The sequence below is a fragment of the Bremia lactucae genome, linkage group LG9 (assembly GCF_004359215.1).
Source record: "Bremia lactucae strain SF5 linkage group LG9, whole genome shotgun sequence".
In the NCBI taxonomy this organism is placed as follows: Eukaryota; Oomycota; class Peronosporomycetes; order Peronosporales; family Peronosporaceae; genus Bremia; species Bremia lactucae.
The window spans coordinates 72220-93284 of record NC_090618.1 but is presented as its reverse complement, the minus strand read 5'-3'; the positions used below and the strand labels follow the sequence as shown (position 1 = coordinate 93284).

The window sequence follows — 21065 nt, the reverse complement described above, 5'->3', positions numbered from 1 at the left end:
AGCCGCTCCGACAACACCAGCACCTGTGTCCCATAATGTGTTGCAGATACTTGTTGGGGCACGGTCGTCTCAATTAGGAGTTATGTAAGCAGGTCGAGATGTGCTGCCTGCCCCGCTAGGAGAAGTTTAAGTGGATCTGCCGAAGTGGCCCACGATCCAACTGTTTTTGTAGCGAAAGTAATAAGCTCGGTTTGTATACAGAAAGCTGATAGACCACCCTTTTTTATCGATAGTTCAGCTTGTTCTTCTGGAATTCAGGGCCTGGCTCGCTTCCCGTCCCACAGCCCCACACAAAGTCTTTTATAAGCTTGTGTTGACGCTGGATAGTGTTTTTTTTGCGGCCAGCAATGTCTTGCGACTACAATAACTTTGATAAAGCAATCGCAAAAATACGGAGCGCTCTCTGAACGACAGAATGCGTCTTCTGGCGCGCCAGTGCAAGTCATGCCCATACTGACTGAAAACATTTATCCCAGTTAATGATAGTTGCATCAACTTGGCCAACTTGTATACCAAGGTAGCGGCCGTGCGTGTGCTCAGCAACCATGGTTTCATGTCGCCCAAGCACGACGACAATGGACTTGGCTTTGTTGATAGCAAGTCCTGAAAAACGTACTCGAACGCCTTAAAAAATTGAAGAACGTAAGGGAGGTCTCCTTGATGGCGAAGGTAGATGGCTGTGTCATCAGCGTATCCAGATACAGCAATTGTCTCGACTTGACCTGCAGCGTAAAACTTGATTCAATGAATTTTCTTGCGCATTCGAAGCACTTTGTAAGCGCTTTTAAGATCGAGAGTAAATAATAATGGAGCCAATTGGCAGCCTTGTCGATTGCCACAATTCATTCGTACACGCCGGGATAGAAAACATTGATAATGAACTGGCATGTTGTGTGCTCGTGAAGAGCAGCGACAATATTTACAAGTGATTTTGAAAAGCCCATCCAAGTAAGCACTGCAAGAAGGAAGAGCCTCTGAAGGGTGTCGTATGCCTTAGTGAAATCTAAAAGTAGCACAATCGATTTTTCATCGCCTCGTCACTGGTAGCTGCTTTCTTTGCCGCTTGAAAGATATCAATTGCTGGCGAAATGTTACAGCCCGGCACAAAACCAAATTGGGTAGTAATAGCCACTATGGGAAGAATCGGTCGGAACCTTGTTGCGAGGATCTTGGTAAACCCTTTAAAATCAGAATTAAGTAGAGCAATAGGTCCGTGATCCAGTGGATGTAAAGACGTTGAAGACTTCTTGAGACAGTGAATGGTGGCCTCTCCGAAAGAAGAAGGCACCACCTCAAACGTAAGCCATCGATTCTATAAAGCTGCCAGGATAGAGGCAAGTTTGTCCGAATGGTGACCAAAACTTTTTAGTGACATTCTCGTCGTGCTCTTTAGATAATAGATCGGAGAAGGCAGGCTCTTGACGAGAGCTGCGAATTCTACGGCACAGTGTCGTAACCAGTCATTATGACGACGCGGAGTAGTGAGGATAGATTGAGGAAGCTCGACCATGCCTCAGCGCTCAGTGATCCATGTCTTTAACGCCTGTAAGTGGCGCCGTTGCAACGAGATTCTCCCCTGACAGCCATCACATCTGTCAACGGAGAAGATTTCAGTGGGGATTCGCGGAGCCTTGATGTAACGGGGTGTATCGTTACATGAAATTAACAATTAAAGGTTGTTAATTAATCTATTATCTAAGAGGTAGATAATATTTAGAGAAAATTACTTTATAAAGTAATAAACGGAAAGCTTATCCATTGGTAGATATAGGCCACTATATCTACTTGCTCCGCGGTCCAGTCAGCACTGGACGCGCGCAAAGAGAGAGACAGACAAGACTTTATTACGTGTTCTGTATTAGTATAAAAGTAAGTTAGTATTAAAAAGATAGAAACAGAAGAACTTAATTGTATTAATACAGTTTACTTTTAACCCTCTTTAAGGCAATTTTTAAGCTAAGTCTTCCTCTGTACTAATTAGTGTACGTGAAGTGACGTGATGCACCACTCGCACAGAAGCAGTGCAAAGTGGACTTGTACCGAAGCAGTGTACGTGAAGTGACGTGGTGCACCACTCGCACAGAAGCAGTGCAAAGTGGACTTGTACCGGAACAAGTCGGCATTACCCCGTACACCTGGTAGCACTTTGTAGACGTCCAAAGACCACAGTACTATCATCTGACATGGACATGTTAAATGATATGGAAATACGCATCACATTTCGCATGATAGCTACTCCTTTCTAAGTGACATATAAAGGAGTGCGGTCGAACGAATGAGTTCGACCGTAGGAAATGGTGCCATCTTGGCCATGCGGTCCGGTTTGGACAGAGATGCCCTCCAATCAGCCATCGCCAAGTTCATACAACATGAAAATGACAGGGTGAAGCAGAAGGAGTTGGTAGCTTTGCGTAATCAGCAAGGGTCTCAACAGGCAGAACTGTGGAGGTTACAACAGGTACAGACCCCTGTACCTGGAGTTACGCACATGCTTCGTCCCGCAACCTTAAAGATTGACATCTCTAAGTGTAGGTGAGTCGAAAAGGACTCCCTCTTAAGATGGGTTGTCGAGTTGGACGATTGCCATAAGGGCTCGTCACATTCGTCGACAAGAAAATGCAAGTAGCATTTTCTCAGTCAAATTTGGCAGGTCGTGCCAAAACTTGGGCACTAGGCTTTAAGTTGCGCGACCCATATGTCTTTGGGTCGCTAGAGGCTTGTAAAGCCCGGCTCAAACAGACGTTTGAACCGCCTAGGGCTGAGTTCAGAGCTCGATCAGAGCTTCTGAAACTTAAGCAAGGCAAGCGTGATGTTCACGCTCATGCGCAGCACATACGACTCTTAGCGAATTGTATCACAACCAACCCAAGTCATGAACACACGTTGATTACGGTGTTTATGCAAGGTCTAACGCATGGTCCAGTAAAGACCTACCAGTTCCGGTTGGAACTGGATACGCTTGAAGAAGCAATATCCGCTGCGGAACAGGAGGACTTAAGCTTGAGACAGACTCAAGCTAGTCCGTCATCATATCGTCCTCCAAGACGACACGAGCTTGGAGGTCCAGAGCCAATGGACCTCTCTTATGTCGAAAGCGAGAAACCTCGCTTTTCGAGCAATAAGCGATTGCAGAAATGCTATCGCTGTCAAAAGTTAGGACACTACGCTCATGAGTACAGTGCCCACGCCCAGTACCGAGAGGTACTGAACGTAATCATAGACCGAATGTTAAGAAGGGCGACGGGCGCGGGTCCGACGTTGTTGCGGAATCGCAACAACGAAGCGAACCGCCAAAAACGGCCGGGGTCAGTAGGGGCACAAGGCCCTACTCATCCAGCAACCTGAAGAGATTTTGCAAATCCTTGACTAAAGTTGCTCCAGACACACAATCATTATGTGTCTCTGGACCTGGCGACGAGGTATCCATCATCATCTTGAAGTTAAAGTGACAAATGATTTGTCACTTAGAGCCCTGTCGGGCGTCGAATAACTTCATTGCACGCCAGTCGCTAGAGGGTCTAGGCTCAAATATGTTGAGCGCGACATCCCTCCAACGAGGATGACGGTGCGTCTAGCGACAGGCGCATCGATAACAGTGATAAAAATGCGTAGTGAAATTTCGCTACACGTAGGAAGATTTACAGTACGATGATAGTTATATCGTACTAGATTTGGATGACAAATTTGTAGTCATCCTAGGTTTACCTTGGCTCAGAAAATACGAGCCAAGGAGCAGTTGGCAGCATCGATCCGTAAAGATGCCTGCCACTTGTTCATCAGATGGCCTTCTGATGAACGTCTTGGAGCGTCCACAAGCGTGTGGATGTACTACGATTGAGTGCAATGGTCTCACTTGTGGTACGGTCGTTTGTACAACTGCACAAGATCACAGTGTGATTACTAATTACTCTGTGGAGTCAGCTGCCGGCGGCTGTGCTAATGCACAGGCAGCGCCGAAGGTCCACTACTCGAATAAGTCGAGTGGATTGAGACATGAATGTACGCCTAGCCGGCGACATTCAAGGAATATACCGGTTGTCGAAAAGGGACAACATGATGGTCCTAGGTCGAGTGAAGAGTCGACAGCAGAGGACCCGACCGTGATAGCGCAATCACAGTCGGAAGACGTTGATGGGATAAGTCTTCACATACTTGAAAAAAAAGGTCTACACTTAGTTAATGCTGAAATGACTAGACTTCAGCATCCCGAGGGTTTGATCCCCTGCAGCCTGTGGATAAATCCCAGGAAGAACCGAGGCATTGAATGTCTTGGTTAATGACGGATCAAGAGTAGGCGCTAATACTCTTGATCTGTATGCGCCTCCGAAGTTAACTTCAGAGATGACTCAACTACCAACCCGTAGAACTCAAGCGGTTCTTGAGAGATCTGCACAGTGGTAGAATTAAGCAGATCTGCGTACTCATCACGGAGGACGAATACGTAACCAATATTCGGTTGGCGGTAATTTTTGCAGAGAACGAACGGGATCTCAGCAGCTCGTCGATGGACGAAAGTGTTCTCGATGTGAAGACTCGGATTGAGAGATATTCTACATAATCCTGGGAGTCACTTAAGACAAATCCTTTATGCAAGGATTTGATTGAATTCAGGGATGTATTCTCTGAAGCAGGTACATGCGAGTTGCCTAAGGATAAAGGCACTCGACATGAGATCGAGCTCAACCGGGCTCGAAGTACTGTGTCATGAAGCAGCTTCGTGAACAAGTACTTGCGATCGATAAATTCTTTATCGATCGATTAAAAGCGGGTCAAGTAAGGGAGTCAACCTTACCACATAGCTCTCCAACCTTCTGCGTGCGAAAGGCCACGGGAAGGTGGCGGATAGTGCACGCATTTAAGAAACTGAATGCTGCAACGGTATTGGCTCATACACCGATACCTATTAAAGAAGTAATCATAAATTATATGTCTAAGAGTACCATCTTTTCGTCTATGGAGCCTCGAAAATTCACGTACAGCAAAGGTACAGAGGAAGGTTTCTATGAAGCTTTAGCTAAAAAGTCTAAAGTAAGGCTTCAAAAAAATAAAGAAAAAAGTAAAACTGTATTTATATATTTAGTTTCCTACGTAACGATCTTCTATCTACTACTGAGCTTATTAAAAAATATTAACTAACTAAGCATGGCGCCTCCTTGCGCATCGCACAATTGTGTCTTATAACGATTAGCGGGATTGATTCAGACTTAAATTAACCAATCAATTGAGCTAATGTCTTATTGCACAATTTCACCAAATTTGATAATATTGGAACCATTTAAGTCAAAATTAAAAAAGATTATAATTTTGCTAGTCGTTTTCTCTTATAAGACATAATATTCATTATTTCTTTTAAAGGAAATAGTACTGGTTATACCAAACGGAGAAGCGGGTGCGCCTTTATGGGCAGCGCTCTCATTACCTGTCGCTGCGCTTTCCAGCGCAGACGACGAGACAGCATTCGTAATGCTGCTGTCTCCAGTTGTGAGCCATGAGAGAAGTTTGTTTGGGCAATAATGCGCCATCATCCTTCCTCACGAGCTCGTTGTCCGCATCACTACTATGTGGTGACGGCAACGGTGTCGACTCATTGTAGTCGACAATGAGCGACGGATCAGCATCCTCACTGTTAAAGTGGGATGGATCCTTTAGCCCTGTTAACGCCTGACCCTCCTGGTTCGAGGCTTCCTCGACACCTACCACCAAAGAAAAGCAGTTACTTGTCGGAAGGCAAGTGTTGTGAAGCCTGGGATCGTAGTTGTGGCACCTCAATGTGGTGCAAATTTTCATCTGCAAGCGCGGAACGAACTCGAGCAAGAATAAATTCTTGGATATCGCCACCAGGTTGGTAAGTCGACCCACGAAAACGAGTAATCGCTCGTCGCAAAATAGCTTCGGCAATCAAGATGTGGCTTTCATCGGATAGCGTCGAGCCCTCTATTCATCGTAGCCGGTCTTACCAGATGGCGTGGATTGTAATCGACACAATATATTTCTGTACGTGGTGATGACGATGGCGAAGGCCATCGTAATAAAAGTTGTTGTGGTACCCCTGCTTCATTGGGTACCACTCAGGGGAGCGTAGACAGTTAAATGTCTCGTCTTGCCCCTGAGAAGAAGCCGTGGCTTTTGCTCGAAGGGCTAGTCAATAGCTTGTCTGGAAAGACAACTCCTTACACTAAATATCACTTATTTGTTGCGACGAAGCTACATGACCTTGATCCCAGCGCGAGGATCTATCTCGATGTTTTTCTTAAGCATCGATGATATTATGGCAACAACAGCGAGATAAAAGCTCGCTGATGCAAGCCTGGACGTGTTCATTCGCAATGTCAAAGACATTGAACACGAAGTCTGGCTTAAGAAAACGAACTCGAACCGGTGCAAGCTTTAAACTGCATTGGCTGTCTCGTGAGACAGGACTTCCATGCCTCACGTGGGGTCATCCCTGTCCGTGGTGTGTCGACAACACGAAACTAGTGGAAGGGGATATTCATTTTTTTCGCCTTGGGGAAGGGCTCGCGTCTCTATATAGATGCGCGATGCGATTGACGTTTTGCAATCGATCTACGAGTGCCAGGGGTGCGTGTTTTCCGATGAACCTTCTGATCAATCGGATGGGTCTCGTCATACTGACGGACGAGGCTCTCAACGTCAACAACGAGCTGGTAACGAGTCTCCCAGCTGTCATGCGAAGGTGGGTAACCGCGCCAGCGAACAAGATAACTCGTTCGCTGCCTCTTCACATCACTGTGGTTTAGAATACGTTCCACGAGGAAGCGTTGACCACCGTGGGAATCCACCAACGGTTCTGGTGGAGGATAGAAAGTTAGATCCGACCCGTGTGTCGGATCTAGAGTCAAAGATCGACAAACTCGACCGCTACCTCCATGTATTGGAGGAGAATCTTGAACACGAGTGCGGTGAGCGTCACTCGTTGGAGCAGACGGTGCAGACTAACTGTATCGAACGGTTCCCAATCGTTCGAAGAGTGCTGGCTCAATGTTGGAGTTCGAACGGGAGTATCACGCTCTTCGTGATGAGCTGTCGTCAGCTCATCGCGATTTCGAGGATCTTCGGACTCGACATGAGAATCTCCAGATTGAGCATGAGAATCTGGTTCGTGACCACAAGAATCTCTTAGGGATTCTTGAAAAGGTGGTCAGATCCGTCCTCGGAAGAAACCGCTACGGGCGGAGCCGACCAACGTAAAATGTAGGAGGCGAACGCATCCTACGTGGCAATTCTATTGTGTGCGCATTGCTTCTGCGATGCAGTAAACGGAACTGTCCAATGAACTTAGGTAGTAGTTTACTGCTACACACAGTAGTGGCTACACGCTTAAGTAAGTTTACCGTAGAGTAGTACTGCTCTTCCATGTTTGTCTGCGTTCCGTTTCAGACGATCCACTGCGTTAGCAATGGAATCCTGTACGAAACGGATTACTGATTCTCGAGCCAGCAGAAATTCCTCTGCTGACTCATTTGTTCTGTCTTTTTCAGTGCGCTTTGTGCAAACTGCCATGAGAATTTCTCATCTTCGATGTCGATTGCTTCGACATCGAAATCATTCGCGTCGTTGTTAGCTCCGACGCAAGATGAGCATGAGCCAGAAATGGTTTTGCTCATGCGAGTCCACCCCCCTTAAACTAGAGGATCCCTCTAATTGGGTGGGTATGCGTGGATGGCGTCAGCCATTCACGAAGAACGGTGTATGCGTTGTAGACGCATGCACCGAATTATTAATGACGATTTCGACCATCGGTAAAAACTCGCTCCAATTCGGATACGATTGGAAGTAACCTCGAAGTATCTCTTCGTGGACGTGATTTACGCGTTCCGTTTGACCATCTGTTTCTAGATAATCAGAAGTTGTCATAGTCAGCCGTGTTCCGATCTCTCGGAACACGGATTGCCAAAACTCCGCCGTAAACCGTGAATCTCTATCCGAGACAAGCTCATGGGGCAAAGCGTGGAGTTTAAATGCCGTGTCGATAAAGACACGGGCACAACCCGGAGCCGAGATTGACTCTGGTTTGCAACAAGATGTACCATCTTGCTGAAACTGTCTACAAAAACAAGAATTACATTGTTTTTGTGATCGTTTTCGGGAAATCCGAAGACGAAGTCTATGGATACGGACTGCCAACATTCTGCCGGAAGTGGTAGAGGTTGAAGATGTGCACGAGATAAAGGGCTAGGCTTCACGCGTTGAAACACCTCAAAAAAAATGAATGTACTTGCGCACGAACGGATACTGGCGGGGCCGAAAAAGTGCGACATACTGTGAGATAAGTTTTCTCACGTCCACAATGCTCACTTGTTGGTGCATCGTGACACTCATGCATGATGCGCAAGCGCAAATCATTGTGGGTTGGGACGACGACACGTGGAGTGTCGCCGGCAGCGGCTGTGTAATACAGTAAGCCGTTGCGTGGTGTGTATCGATCGGATGACGATCGATATAAAGCCGGTAAATCTTTAAAAGATTTAATGGATGGATTCATCAGATGAGTCATTAAATGCAGAAGGTCTATATCTTCTGTGTTGACTTTGTTTATGTCATCAGACGTGGTTGATGACGGAACACATGTAATAGGTCTTGCAACAGTGGGATTTTTTCCACTAATGGACTGCGCAGGTGGCTCGAAATCGGGTCGGCGTGACAACGCATCAGCGACGACATTAAGTCGTACTGGTTTGTATTCCACGGAAAATTATACTTTGCCCCCCCCCTCGCCATTCTTTGCGAAAGGTATGGGCTGTTTACGGCCGTGCGTAATGACGCATGATCCGTATATATGATGACTATATAAATCTCGAGGAGATAGACCCTAAATTTAGCCAATGCATATTTCATGGCAAGGAGTTCCTTGTCATGCACTGGGTAATTGCGCTCAGCTGGTTGCAGCTGGCGCGGTTGGTAACAGACTACGCGCTCCGTGCCGTCTATATCGGATTTTTGATTAACGCACAGCCGATTGCAAAGTCGCTGGCGTCACAGACCACATGTAATGGTCTATTTTGATCTGCAATCGCCAAGATAGGTGATTGCATTAAGCTTTGCTTGATGCCTTCAAAGAAACTCTGACAATCAGCCTTCCATAACCATTTCTCGTCTTTTTTTCACGAGACGAGAGAGCTAAATTGTCATCTCGGCATAATTGCGTGAATACTTGTGCAGGCACGTCGCTAGCCCAAGGAACGCTCTAAGTCCCTTGAAATCGGCTGGAACTGGCCAGTCGGTAATTGCCTTGATCTTTTCGGGATCAGGGCGCGCGCTGTGATTTTCGACGATGCACCCACGAAGTGGTATCTCGCTTGCAGCGAATATACACTTCTTGAGATTTGCGTACAACTTTATGCTTTCGCATAAGTGTAAGAACCTGACGAACGTGAGTTTTATGAACTTCCACGTCCGTCTTTCCGTTCATAGCCCGGCTATGGACGAATACATCGTCAAAATAACTCGGTACAATTCTCGCACCGAGCGACGGATCTTCATCCTGATTGTGCAAATGGGCTGGATTCTTAAGTCCAGATAACGCGAAAGCAGCAGTTGCTTTCGGGGTTTGTATTAAGGCAGTAGGCGTCGGCGGCGTATAAACGCGGCACGTTCGTTTCGTGCGTGGTTGAGTGGGTGTCTTTGCAGACGACCCACCAGCTTTACCCCTTGCAGGTGGCACGTTTGGCACTGTGTAGGTGCACATAGGTCTTAAGAGCGACTGAGTTAACTAAAGCGGCGCGTAAAGCAGCTCGCTGTTCCTCGCTACTCTTTTACGAATTTGCAAAATGTAAATTCGCTCCTAAAAAGGAATAGGTGATGTAACGGGCTAAAGTTGCCCTATGCTACACAAAACCCGTTTAGAACACTTTGTGTACTTAAGGGGAGGTCAATTACTTAAATGAAGTAATTAGACCCACCACTTGGGTTTGGTTCACATTGTGACCCACCCTTGTGAATGTGATGCACATGGGTGATGATGTCTAGCGTCATCCAAGATACAAGGAATTCAGAATAATGCGCTCGTAATACATTTCAGTGCATATCTATAGATTTGGCATTTATGATTGGTTAAAATAGGTTATATATAAAAAAACGTTTAAATATAAATCAGTCTGTAAACTACTTCCTAGTTCACAAGTGCGCACGTGAAGCCGGATTACTGCTCCCGTGACGTAACTTAAACTAAGGCTTCTAGTGCATTGGTTGAGGCCACTAAAGCGCCCACCAACTACCTCACTGTACGTGAGAAAAGACGGTAAAACGTTTCCTCACTGTGCTCAGAAGGTCTAAGCTAGTAGTTCTTGGCAGCTTTAAGTAGCGCCCGCCTACAATAAATATAATAAAGTCAGTAGTAGATAGAAGATTGTTTCGTAGGAGCTTAACGTATCAATACAATTTTACTTTTTTCTATTCTAAGCCTTAGTCTACACTCTTATAGATAAGTCCCCTTAGACCTTCCTCTGTACCTTTGAGTACGTGAAGTTTCGAGGCACCTCCTTCACTGAAATTGTAACGGGGCACATTTCACTTGCTGAGGAGCTGGTGGCGCTTTAGCACCCATCCAATCGTCATAGCTCTCTAATGCTATCTCGTCGTCTGCGCAGGCTAGCGCAGCAATTATTGTGAGAGCACTGCCCACAGAGGTGTAGGTGCTTCATCGTTGGGTGGAACCACAACTTCATGAGCTCAGATCTTTATTCATAATGGTTCTGAGATAGAGGATTCGGAGCCTAAAGCTCCGCCGACGACACGTGAACGTGCTCAGTCGGTGTCACAAGCAAGTCGTTCTGAACGTGGCTATGTGACGGGTGGCATACCAAAGATGCCCCTCCATCTAAATGACCTCGTCTAAAAGGGCCAATAGCGTCGCTCCTAGAGCGCGCTATTCTAGACGCTTATAAACATTATGGCGTCTTTAAACAATGGAAGGCTTAGGAAAAAATCGCATGGGCTTATTTCTCCGATCCCCGTCGTGTTGCGTTCAAATGAAACGCCCGACCAAAATGAGGCGGAATTCACGCGCCGCTTTCAACTGCATTACGATGCGGTGAAACAGCGGGCGCAGCGAATTAATTTCTTTCGCTAAAAAAAATCATGGGCGGTACTGTACCCCCTGTTTCTTCTCGCCACACTACTCCTGCCAGTCAAGAGGTCTCAACTGGTGCTCCTTTTCATAGGCAGTCACCCAGCGGGCACGTCAATATGTAGGGTATCGCTCGGTTCTCAAGAGTCGAAACTCATCAGGTATCCTATCCACTGGACGAGGATTTGATACTTTTGCCTCACGAAGCGGTGGGCAAGCAACTTTTCAACAAGGAAGCATTTTTTCCACCCGCATCCACTAATGCAGGCGGCGCCCGATAGAAGATTACACACACATACTCGCGGCTTTCCTACCCGCGTCCGTTCCTTCACAGGCGTTTTAGCGCTGCTGAACGACGCATTGAGGATCTAAAAGGTCAAGTCTTGCGACTGACCTCGGATCTTCATGATGTGTGCGCGAAGTATCGTCAGGGTTACGAACGCCTGAAATTTCGGCTGGACATCTTGAAGAAGCTGATGCTGAGGGACCCACATTACGCGCGTGGTATCCCTCGCTTTATGAGTCCGTTACGTTCTTATGGGAAGAGAAGGGCGAAGGCAAGTCTTTTGCCTTCCTCATCTTCACCATCTGCATGACGGTCTACTTGACGGTGAAGATGAGGAAGGCAAAAGACTTGCCTTCGCCCTTCTCTTCCCATAAGAACGTAACGGACTCATAAAGCGAAGGATACCACGCACCTCGACCCATGGACGTAAAAGACGGGGTGCGTCTTCATATATGGTGGGAGGGAAGCCTATAATTTAGGTCCCCAACCTGTAAATGGCCTTATGTAACGCGGTAATAGTATCGTGGTACCTTTAAGTAGTAAATAAACTCATTTTAGTTAGAGTAACAGCACTTAATAGTACTTTATCCCTAATACTAAAGCGTTCATATTATTTTTGCGACCATTCGGTTAGCATTTCTTTTTTGTAAGACTTGGGCCAGTCACCTGCAATTGGTGTAGCAGGTGACTTGCACCGTCACCTGCAATGGCATCAACAGAGGACATCTTCAATAGGAGAAATGGGTGACGTATTTCCCACAGTAGACGCATTAGCGTCCTCTGTACCTTTGTGTACGTGAAGTTTCGAGGTACCTCACCTACACTCTAATCAGTGTGATGTTGATTAGTACTGATCAATACTAGTGAAAGGTGCCCCGTTACAGATGACGTCTAGCGTCATTCGCGAGCTAAGGGTTTCAGAATAATACGCTCGCCATGTTGAGGTGCACATTTACAGAGGCATCTTATCATTGGTCAAGAAAAATTGATTTTAATTCGATCGAGTATTAACCAGTCTTTCAATTACTTCCTAGATAACAAGTGCGCTCGAGACGACCAACAATCGCTTCTTGACGACAATTTTTGTAAGATACAATTCGTTGGGTGAGGTCGCCTTACGCGCCCGCCAACTACCTCACTGCAGGTGAGAGAAGACGGTCAAACCGTTTCCTTGCTGTGCTTGAAGGTGTGTTCTTAATAGGGCAAGGCCGCTTTTAAAGCGCCCGTCTACAGCTCTCTTTTCCAGCTTATCAAAGTAATACTCTACTGCGAGTTTGTTCAGTCGCAAGCGAGCTCCATTACAAAAAACATGTCCTTTAGCGAAGAGAAGAAGACACAGCACACTTTTGAAGGTCGTCGCGCAAGAATGCGCGGATTTTGGAACAATGTTCCTGAAATTGTTCGGCCTTCTACGTTTGAAAGAAATTAGAAGATAGTGGTACGGTCAAACTAAAATGTCGTTTGAGAATTAAATTTACAAGCCTTCATGAAAATACTCGATCCGATATTGGAGTGCTCGATGCATCAATAAAATTAGCTCAAGCTAAATTACCCCCTTCTACGAACGCTCTTAACTTCGTCACCAATAATGTCGTGTCGACCTCACTGCATGATAAAATCATCCTACGCCATTACTAAAGTAATGGTTTAAGTTGTCTTCAGCAAAAACAATTCTTAGCCTCATAAAGCTGCATCAGATTGATTGAAATCATCTGCTTACGGTGATGCCGCTGATTCAGCGTTTTGCATCATGACTCATGCACTTCGGGTGTCGGCTAGTTCTTGCAACACGTTTGGATGTGTAACTGTTCATGCCAAGGGGTATTGAACTACGCGAACAGAAAATGGCGAGTCTAAGACTGCTTGCTGTCAACGAAGCTTCTAATTTGGCAATATCCTCGAAAATGTGCTGGAAGTCTTTTCTGAAGAGGGGGTAGATGGTGTCGCAAAGTACTTTTGAAAAACAGCTAAGAAATATCCACAATAATTAATGAAGCTGTTCGTATTGGTTTTGAAAGGCTAATGGCATTAAATAGTCATCTTTTTGTGGACCGCGCCTAGCTTATCGCGTTCAATAAGAAATTGCCAGACATTTTGGTCAGATGACTAATCCAATCTCGACGTCAGTGCTCCAGCCGCAATATATGGTATAAAAGTTTTGTAGTATCTTTTCCAACGGGCTAAAGTTGCCCTTTCTTACACAATTTCCGTTAAGTACACTTTCTGTACTTAAGGGATGGTCAATTACTTAACTAAAGTAACTAGACCCACCACTTGGGTGTAGTTCACATTGTGGCCTATCCTTGTGTATGTGATGCACCTAAGGGCATTCACATTAATGGTGATGACGGCTAGCTTCATCCAAGATCGCAATACATATCAGTGCATATCAACAACGTGGCATTTATGATTATTAAAACTAGGTTTCGTTTTTGAAAACATTTAAATATAAATCAGTTAGAAAACTACTTCCTAGCTGACAAGTGCGCACGTGGAGCGGATTACCGCTCCTGTGATGTCACTTGTACAAAGGTACTTAGTGGGTGAGGTCGCTTAAGCGCCCTGTACGAGAGAGAAGACGGTTAACCGCTTTTCCACTGTGCTCAGAAGATGTGTGCTAGTAGTGCGTGGCAGCTTTAAGTAGCGCCCGCCTACACTTGGTAGCACTAGTAGTCCTTCCCACGACCCGTCTCCCAGAGCGTGTCAGTGAGGATGAGCCTCAACATCGATAGGGCTCATATCCCCCACACTCTGAACGCCATCGGGAGGTGGCTGAGCACTTGGCGCAGGGACTTGATGAGCAAGCCCTGGCCAGGCTCTTGGGCAGCTTGAGACGTTTGTGCTCGGACAGCGAATGGCCGCATCTGATCCACAGAGTCATGCTGCGGCGGAGTCCGCCCTTAAGATTCATTATATGCTTCGGCGAGAGCAGGCTCGGAGCAAGGCTATCAGAGGACTGTTGACATGCTCCCCACCTGGCCGCATAAGCCGAGGCCCATTCGGATAACCCGCCCAAGTTCGCCGGAATTGCAGCGCACACCTTTTGTTCACTGGCTATTACCCATGGAGCAATGCGGTGTGGTGCAGCTCATTGAAGATGACACCCGGATGGTTTCGTATGCCATGTCACATTTGTGCTGTAAGGCCTCATAGTAGGCTTACTCGGCGCTTATAGCGGACGTTAAGGCGTTCTCATCATGGGCGATCTTCAAGACAAGGATTCGTGCCATGGACCAGCCGCCAAACAACAAAGCGTCGCTACAGGCGCTCTTCTTTGGACCGCGACAGGCGAAGCAATCCGTGCAAGAATATGTGCAGGAGATGCGCTCGCTGTCGGCGTCCAGTAATGTGGGTTCAATACCGGAACACATTAAGGTGTCTAAGTTACGGCACGGCCCATCGCGACGGGCTCTTTTTAGAAAGGTGCCCTCGACGATGGAAGAGGCAATCCCGATTGCCTTAGTTTAGGAGCCATTCTTCGAAAGTTTATCGGCTACTACTTAGTACAAGCCGTCGGCTGAGTGGTCAGAAGTCACTCCTAAGGACTTGGACAATGCAGATGTAGTCTGGTTTAAGTGCGGTAAGGGCAGTCATATGATGGCTCGCTGTTATGCCAGAGTCCCTGCTGGGGCGAAGACGCCCAGCAAGAGAGCTTCCTTCCCAAAGGGCGATGGCAAGAGCCAGCGTGCGAGACGTAGAGTTCTGCATCGATCACTGAGAAGTCGGATAATGCAGGATTGCAGTAGGGGCGGGATGCCCTACGGACGCGGGCTCTGAAGCTACCCCTAAGTTCATAGTTGTCGAACAAATGAGTAGCATAGTCCCGGAGGCCTCGAAAGTCGGACCTCAACCCTGCTAATATTTACTGCTTAAGTACGAAGCTATGACTAGGTGATGACCCTCCTAGTGGACTCGGGTGCGTCACAAAAAATTTCTAAACTCGCGGCTCTAAGAAAGAGACCGGCGAAGTTTGAGTCGCTTTGCCAGGATGGCAAGCGAGAAGAGGCGACCGTTCTTATAGCGAACGGCGCGCTAATTAAGTCTGAGGGAGTTCAGGTACAACTCGCCTTCAGCTTTAGTGACTTCTCCTGTAGAGAGAATTTCACAGTGCTAGGTATGGCGAGTCTGTATGACCTCATCCTAGGCATGTCCTGATAAGCAAGACACCAATCATGGATAGACTGGCGTACACGCACTATTGCTAACTTTACACAGGACATCGGAAAGAATGTGCTTCTGCGAGAGGCTTATGCAACTTATGTCGTTCAGTCGAACACAGTTGAGGGTGTGTTGACGGGGTGTCCTAGGTCTTAATTCCTACCCAGCTCGTGGAGACTGAGGTAGTGAAAAGGACGATGACAAGTAGTCATGCGACCGAATATCCGGCACAGAGCCGAAAGCCTGTGGCAGTAGACGGCGAGCTGACAGACAGTCATGCGTTGCATGAACCGGCACAATGCCTAGAGGCTGGTGCGGTTGGAAGGGGTGCATTATCCAGGAGAGCAACGGCACCCACTTCCCAGTAAGGTTGTGGTTGTTCGGAGAGCGATAATCGACAGATAAGGATGATTAAAGGCACATCGAAACGAGTGACCTTTGTATTAGTCCCAATTGAAGAGGAAGGGCCGTCAAACGAGGAGTTAGAGGCCGTCGAAGACGATATAGCGGAGGCATCATCTCTTGAGGTGCTTACGCATGTCTTTAATCTTCCGAGGAGATAGTAAAACTCCATGAGATGTCGTGGGATCTGTTCCTTGCCGAATCAAAGGACGGAAAGATCCACGAGATGGCCAAAAATGCAGTAAGCACCCCAAGCGGTATGCTTTGGAGTGGCTTGTGATGCCCCGCGGTTTAAAAAAAACGCACCGGTGACACTCAACCGAGTGGTGGCTCATGTAATGCGTCAGCACCGTGCCTACGCGCCCCATTACTTTGACGTTGTATTCGTGCATAGTAGAGACGAAGACAGTCTGAGCAAAATAGAGTCACACAAGCGTCATTTTGACGCTCTGTTGCAGACTCTGGAGGACGCCCAATCGTACGCCAACTTACAAACGTGCGTCATAGGGGTCTCCGAGATACATGTGCTGGGTTGCATCGCAGGTACACATGGTGTACGAACAGACCCAGAGAAGGTAAAATCGGTAAAGGAATGGCCAATACCCCGGCATGTGAAGGATTTGCGCCAATTCCTAGGGCTCGCTAATTACTTGCATACAAGCTCAATTTCAATTGACCCATGAGCGTCTTGCAACATGCTCGACGTCTTTTCCTTGAAGGAAATCAACAAACTATTGCAAGAATTATGCTGAGCGAACTAACCCATCATCTGACCTCCTTACAAAGGACTCAGAATGAGTTTGGTTAATAAAACAAGAAGATGAGCTCACATCAGTAAAGCACCCTGTTGTAGAGGCACCGGTCTTGGCATTGCCAGACGCATATAAGCTCTTTAGCGTCGTCTGCGGTGCAAGCAATCTTGCAATCGGTAGCGCGCTCTTGCAGAAGGATAATGACGGCAATGACCGTGTCATCTCTTATCAGTCTCGACTTTTTTAAAGCTGCGGAGCTGTTTCGCCTTGTGCGTGACAAGGGGCGACTTGGAATAAAGTATGCCCCCTTTAAATTTCGAGTGCACCTATTGGGCACCGAACCTTTTGTGGTTTTTACGGATCACGCATCATTGTGGACCGCAATAAACCCACCGCACCTCTCGCCTAGAGTGGTAAGATGGCTTCTGAATTTAATTTAAAGTTAAATACAAGCCGGGTAAGTCGAATGTTATGGCTGACGCGTTTTCGCGCAGACCGAACTTCGAAGAAATACACCAGGAATTTATGTCGAGTGCGAAAGCACAATCTGAGCGTCAACTTTGGCAGCTATTAAGGCCCACCACGTAACGAGCTCGTTAGTCTCTGACGTACAAGAGAACTACAGTCATGGCAAACATTGTCGCCTGCTGTTGGAATACTTCGGTGGACAAAGGCTAAGCTAAATCGTTTCAGCAACGGCGATGGCCTGTTATGGCATCAGCTGTCACCTTGTGACCCCTTGAGAATATATGTGTCTCATGACACAAATCTCAAGCTGATGGATGATCAATCGAGCCATCGAATCCGTCAATGGATGCAGAGGGGCAAAAAATTAGGTTCGCCTAGTTTGACGAACCCGAATATCAATATCGTGGTTTGGATCACACCCATTACTATTTGAGGGAGGATATTTATCACGACCGATCCCGTCGCCGCGAGTTAGCGGTGGCGGTTGATAATGTTTCTCGTGACCAGTTGCTCAATTTGTGCGCAGGTTGCGACTTATCAATTGGCGAACAAAACGACATATCAGCCCCTTCAAATGAGCTAAACGAGCTGGTGACAGCTCGTCAGAAGATCTTTTTCTTGGAGAACAGAATGGATCGTCTGGTTCAAGATAATCAGACTGTGTTCCGAGACAATAAGGCTTTGGCTCGGAGCCATCAGGTTTTTGCGGATGCCCTAGATAGTTCCGGAGTAGCACGGAATCGGAAGAAGCCTCGTACCGGTGGTACGGGCGGAGACGCTCATCATAAAACTTAGGATGCGTACGCATTCTACGAGGCAGCTCGATCATGTACGAATTGCCTTCGCTGTGCAATACACGAAATAGGCCGAAATACCTGGGCAGTAATTTATTTCTGCCTTCATTCGTCACTACATGCTTCGGTAGGTTTACTATAGACGGTATGACTAGGTCATTAACATTGAATAAAAAGTATGTTTGCTCTTCATTTTTGTCAGAGTTCCGTTTCTGTCGGTCCACCGCACCAGCGATGGAATCCTGTACGAAACGGATCACAGCTTCTCTAGCCAGCAGAAATTTACATGCTGACTCGGTTCTATTTGTGTTTACAGTGCGACCGGCTCGCACTGCGGAGATATTAATCTCTTAATTATTGAGAGTATTATCGTTCTCATTATATTATTATTTTCGATGCTGAGTCTTTTAGCATTGTTATCAATGTCAGTGATAGCATAATTGATATTACTGAGCTTGTCCACTTTAATGTTGATTAAATCAATATTGGTACCCTTCGCATTGATCTTAGGACCAATGCGTGGCGGTCAAGAGCAAAAAGTTTTTTTGCTCGACCCTCCCCCTTGAATAAGATTTACTCTTAAACAGGATAGGTGTAGGTGGGTGGCGTAAGCCATTCACGAAAAACGGTGTATGCTTCGTAAAAGCATGCATTGAATTGTTGATGGCGAATTCTACCATCGGCAAGAACTCGCATTGAATTGTTGATGGCGAATTCTACCATCGGCAAGAACTCGCTCCAACTCTTAAAAGAGTGGACGTATCCGCGAAGTATCTCTTGGAGGATAAGGTTTGCCCGCTATATATGACCATCTGTTCCAGGATGATCAGAAGTTGACATTTCAACTGTGTCCAAGTGACTTCAACACAGTTTGCAAAAGTTCCGCCGTAAATTTAAGCTCTCGATCTGCGACCAGTTCCAGGGTAACCCATGGTTTTGAAATATCGTGTCAATAAAGACACGAGCACAGCCTTTGGTTGAGGTCGACTCCGGTACTGCAGGAAGATGTACCATTTTGTTGAAACGATCAACGAAAACAAGAATACCATTATTCTTGTGATTGTCTTGGGGAATTTCGAAGACGAAGTCCATTGATACGGACTGCCAACACTCTGCTGGATCATACAGAGGCTGTAATGGAGCACGGGATGAAGCACTGGGCTTCTCTCATTGACAATTCTCGCAACCACGTATGTACTTGCGGACGAAATCATACTAGCGTGGCCAGTATAAGTCGCAACTTATCGTGATATAGCTCTTCTTACGTCCATGTTGAATACCTATTGGTGCATCGTGGCACTCATACATGATGCGTAAATGCAATCATTATGGGTGGGGATGACGACACGGTGTCGCCAGCCATGGCTGTGTAATACAGAAACCCCATTGCGTTTTGTGATCGATTTGTAGAGAATCTGTACAATTTTGACAATCATTTTAAGGGTTGTTGGGATGGATTTCTAAGGTAATACAAACAACCCTTTAAGAGCCTTATCTTGTTGATAAGCTCTTTTAATGCCGTCAAGTAATGTTGACGACGGAACACTTACTGTTGCAACAGTGTTTTTATGCTCACAGTTGATTTGCGTAGCCGGCTTAAATTGGGCCGGCGCGAAGGGCCCCAGCGACGACTTTAAGTCTTCCTGGTTTGTAATCCACGAAGAAGTTATACTCCGCGAAGAAATACAACCATCTCGCCATTCTTTGCGAGAGGCGTAGACTGCTTACGGCCGTGCGTAAAGACGCATGGTCCTTATAGACAATGTACGGCCTATCTCCCAAGAAATTAAAAGAGATAGATTTGAAACTTAGCCAGTACCTATTATTTCATGGCAAGGAGTTTCTTGTCGTGCACTGGAGAGTTGCGCTCAGCTAGTTAAAGCTGACACGACTGATGCGGACGACGCGCTCTGCGCCGTCTGATTCGTACTGTTCTGCATTTAACAACAGCCGATTGCGATGGCGGATTGAGCATATATTCAATGAAGTGAACGCTACAACTGTACCGGCTCAAACGCCGATACCACGAAAAGACGTAATCATGGATGGTTTGTCAAAGAGTACTATTTTTTCGTCAATGGATCTGACGGATTGATTCTATCAGATTACTATGCGTGAACAAGATATTCCGTTCACAGCAGTAAGCACCTCAAGCGCAATATTATGAAATTGGCTAGTCATGCCGCATGAACTTAGTAATGTCCCTGCAACATGTAACTGATGTGTTACCAATCTGTTAACAGCGGTGCGGAATTTCGCACCAGCTATTTTGATGACGTCTTCGCTTATAGCAAAGCCATGAATGGAAAGTCGGATGTGAAGTATATCGTACCCATATACGAAAGGTTCTTACATTTATGCGTAACCACAAGTTGAATGCAAATCTCAAGAAATTTATATTCGCTGCAAGCGAATACCACTTCTTGAGTTCATCGTGGGTAAACGCGGTGTACGCTCGGATCCAGAAAAGATCAAGGCGATCACAGATTGGGCTGTGCCAGTCGATGTAAAGGGACTTAGAAAAATCCTTGGTTTAGCGGTGTACTTGCAAAGGTACTCACGCAATTAATGACAGTACATCTTTCTTCTTTGTTGAAGAAGAATACAAAGCGGTCATGGAACGCTGATTGTCAGCATTCCTTGGACGGTATTAAGAAAAGCCTGTTGCAATCTCCAATCCTGGCGATTGCTGACCAGGACCGACCTAGTCATGTGGTCTGTCACGCAGCGATTTCGCAATCGGCTGTGCGTTAATGCAATATAAAATAGACGACTCAGCGCGCGTCGTCCGTTTTTAATCGCATCAGCGTCAACCAGCTAAACGCAACTATCCAGTGCATGACAAGGAACTCCTTACCATAAAATATGCACTGGCTAATTTTGGGTTCTACATCTTGGGAGATAGACCGCTCATTATATATTCGGACCATGCGTCTTTACGCAAGGCTGTAAACAATCCCCACATCTCGCAAGGAACAGCGAGATGGTTGTCTTTCTTCGCGGAGTATACTTTCTCCGTGGAGTATAAACCAGGATGACTCAACGTCGTCGCTGATGCCCTTTCGCGCCAGCCCGATTTGAGCCGGCTGCGCAAATCAACAGTAAGCATAAGACCACTG

General features: G+C 46.5%; 1 protein-coding gene across 1 annotated transcript; it reads right to left on the bottom strand.

The window, feature by feature from the left end:
• Positions 1 to 223: 223 nt before the first annotated feature.
• On the bottom strand, positions 224 to 871 carry CCR75_003159 (uncharacterized protein; the record flags this gene model as incomplete). The annotated part of the gene is made up of 3 exons (XM_067961256.1): positions 224 to 358; positions 394 to 722; positions 853 to 871. The coding sequence occupies 3 exons, from the start codon at positions 869 to 871 to the stop codon at positions 224 to 226; spliced, it is 483 nt and encodes a 160-aa protein (XP_067821874.1).
• Positions 872 to 21065: the final 20194 nt, after the last annotated feature.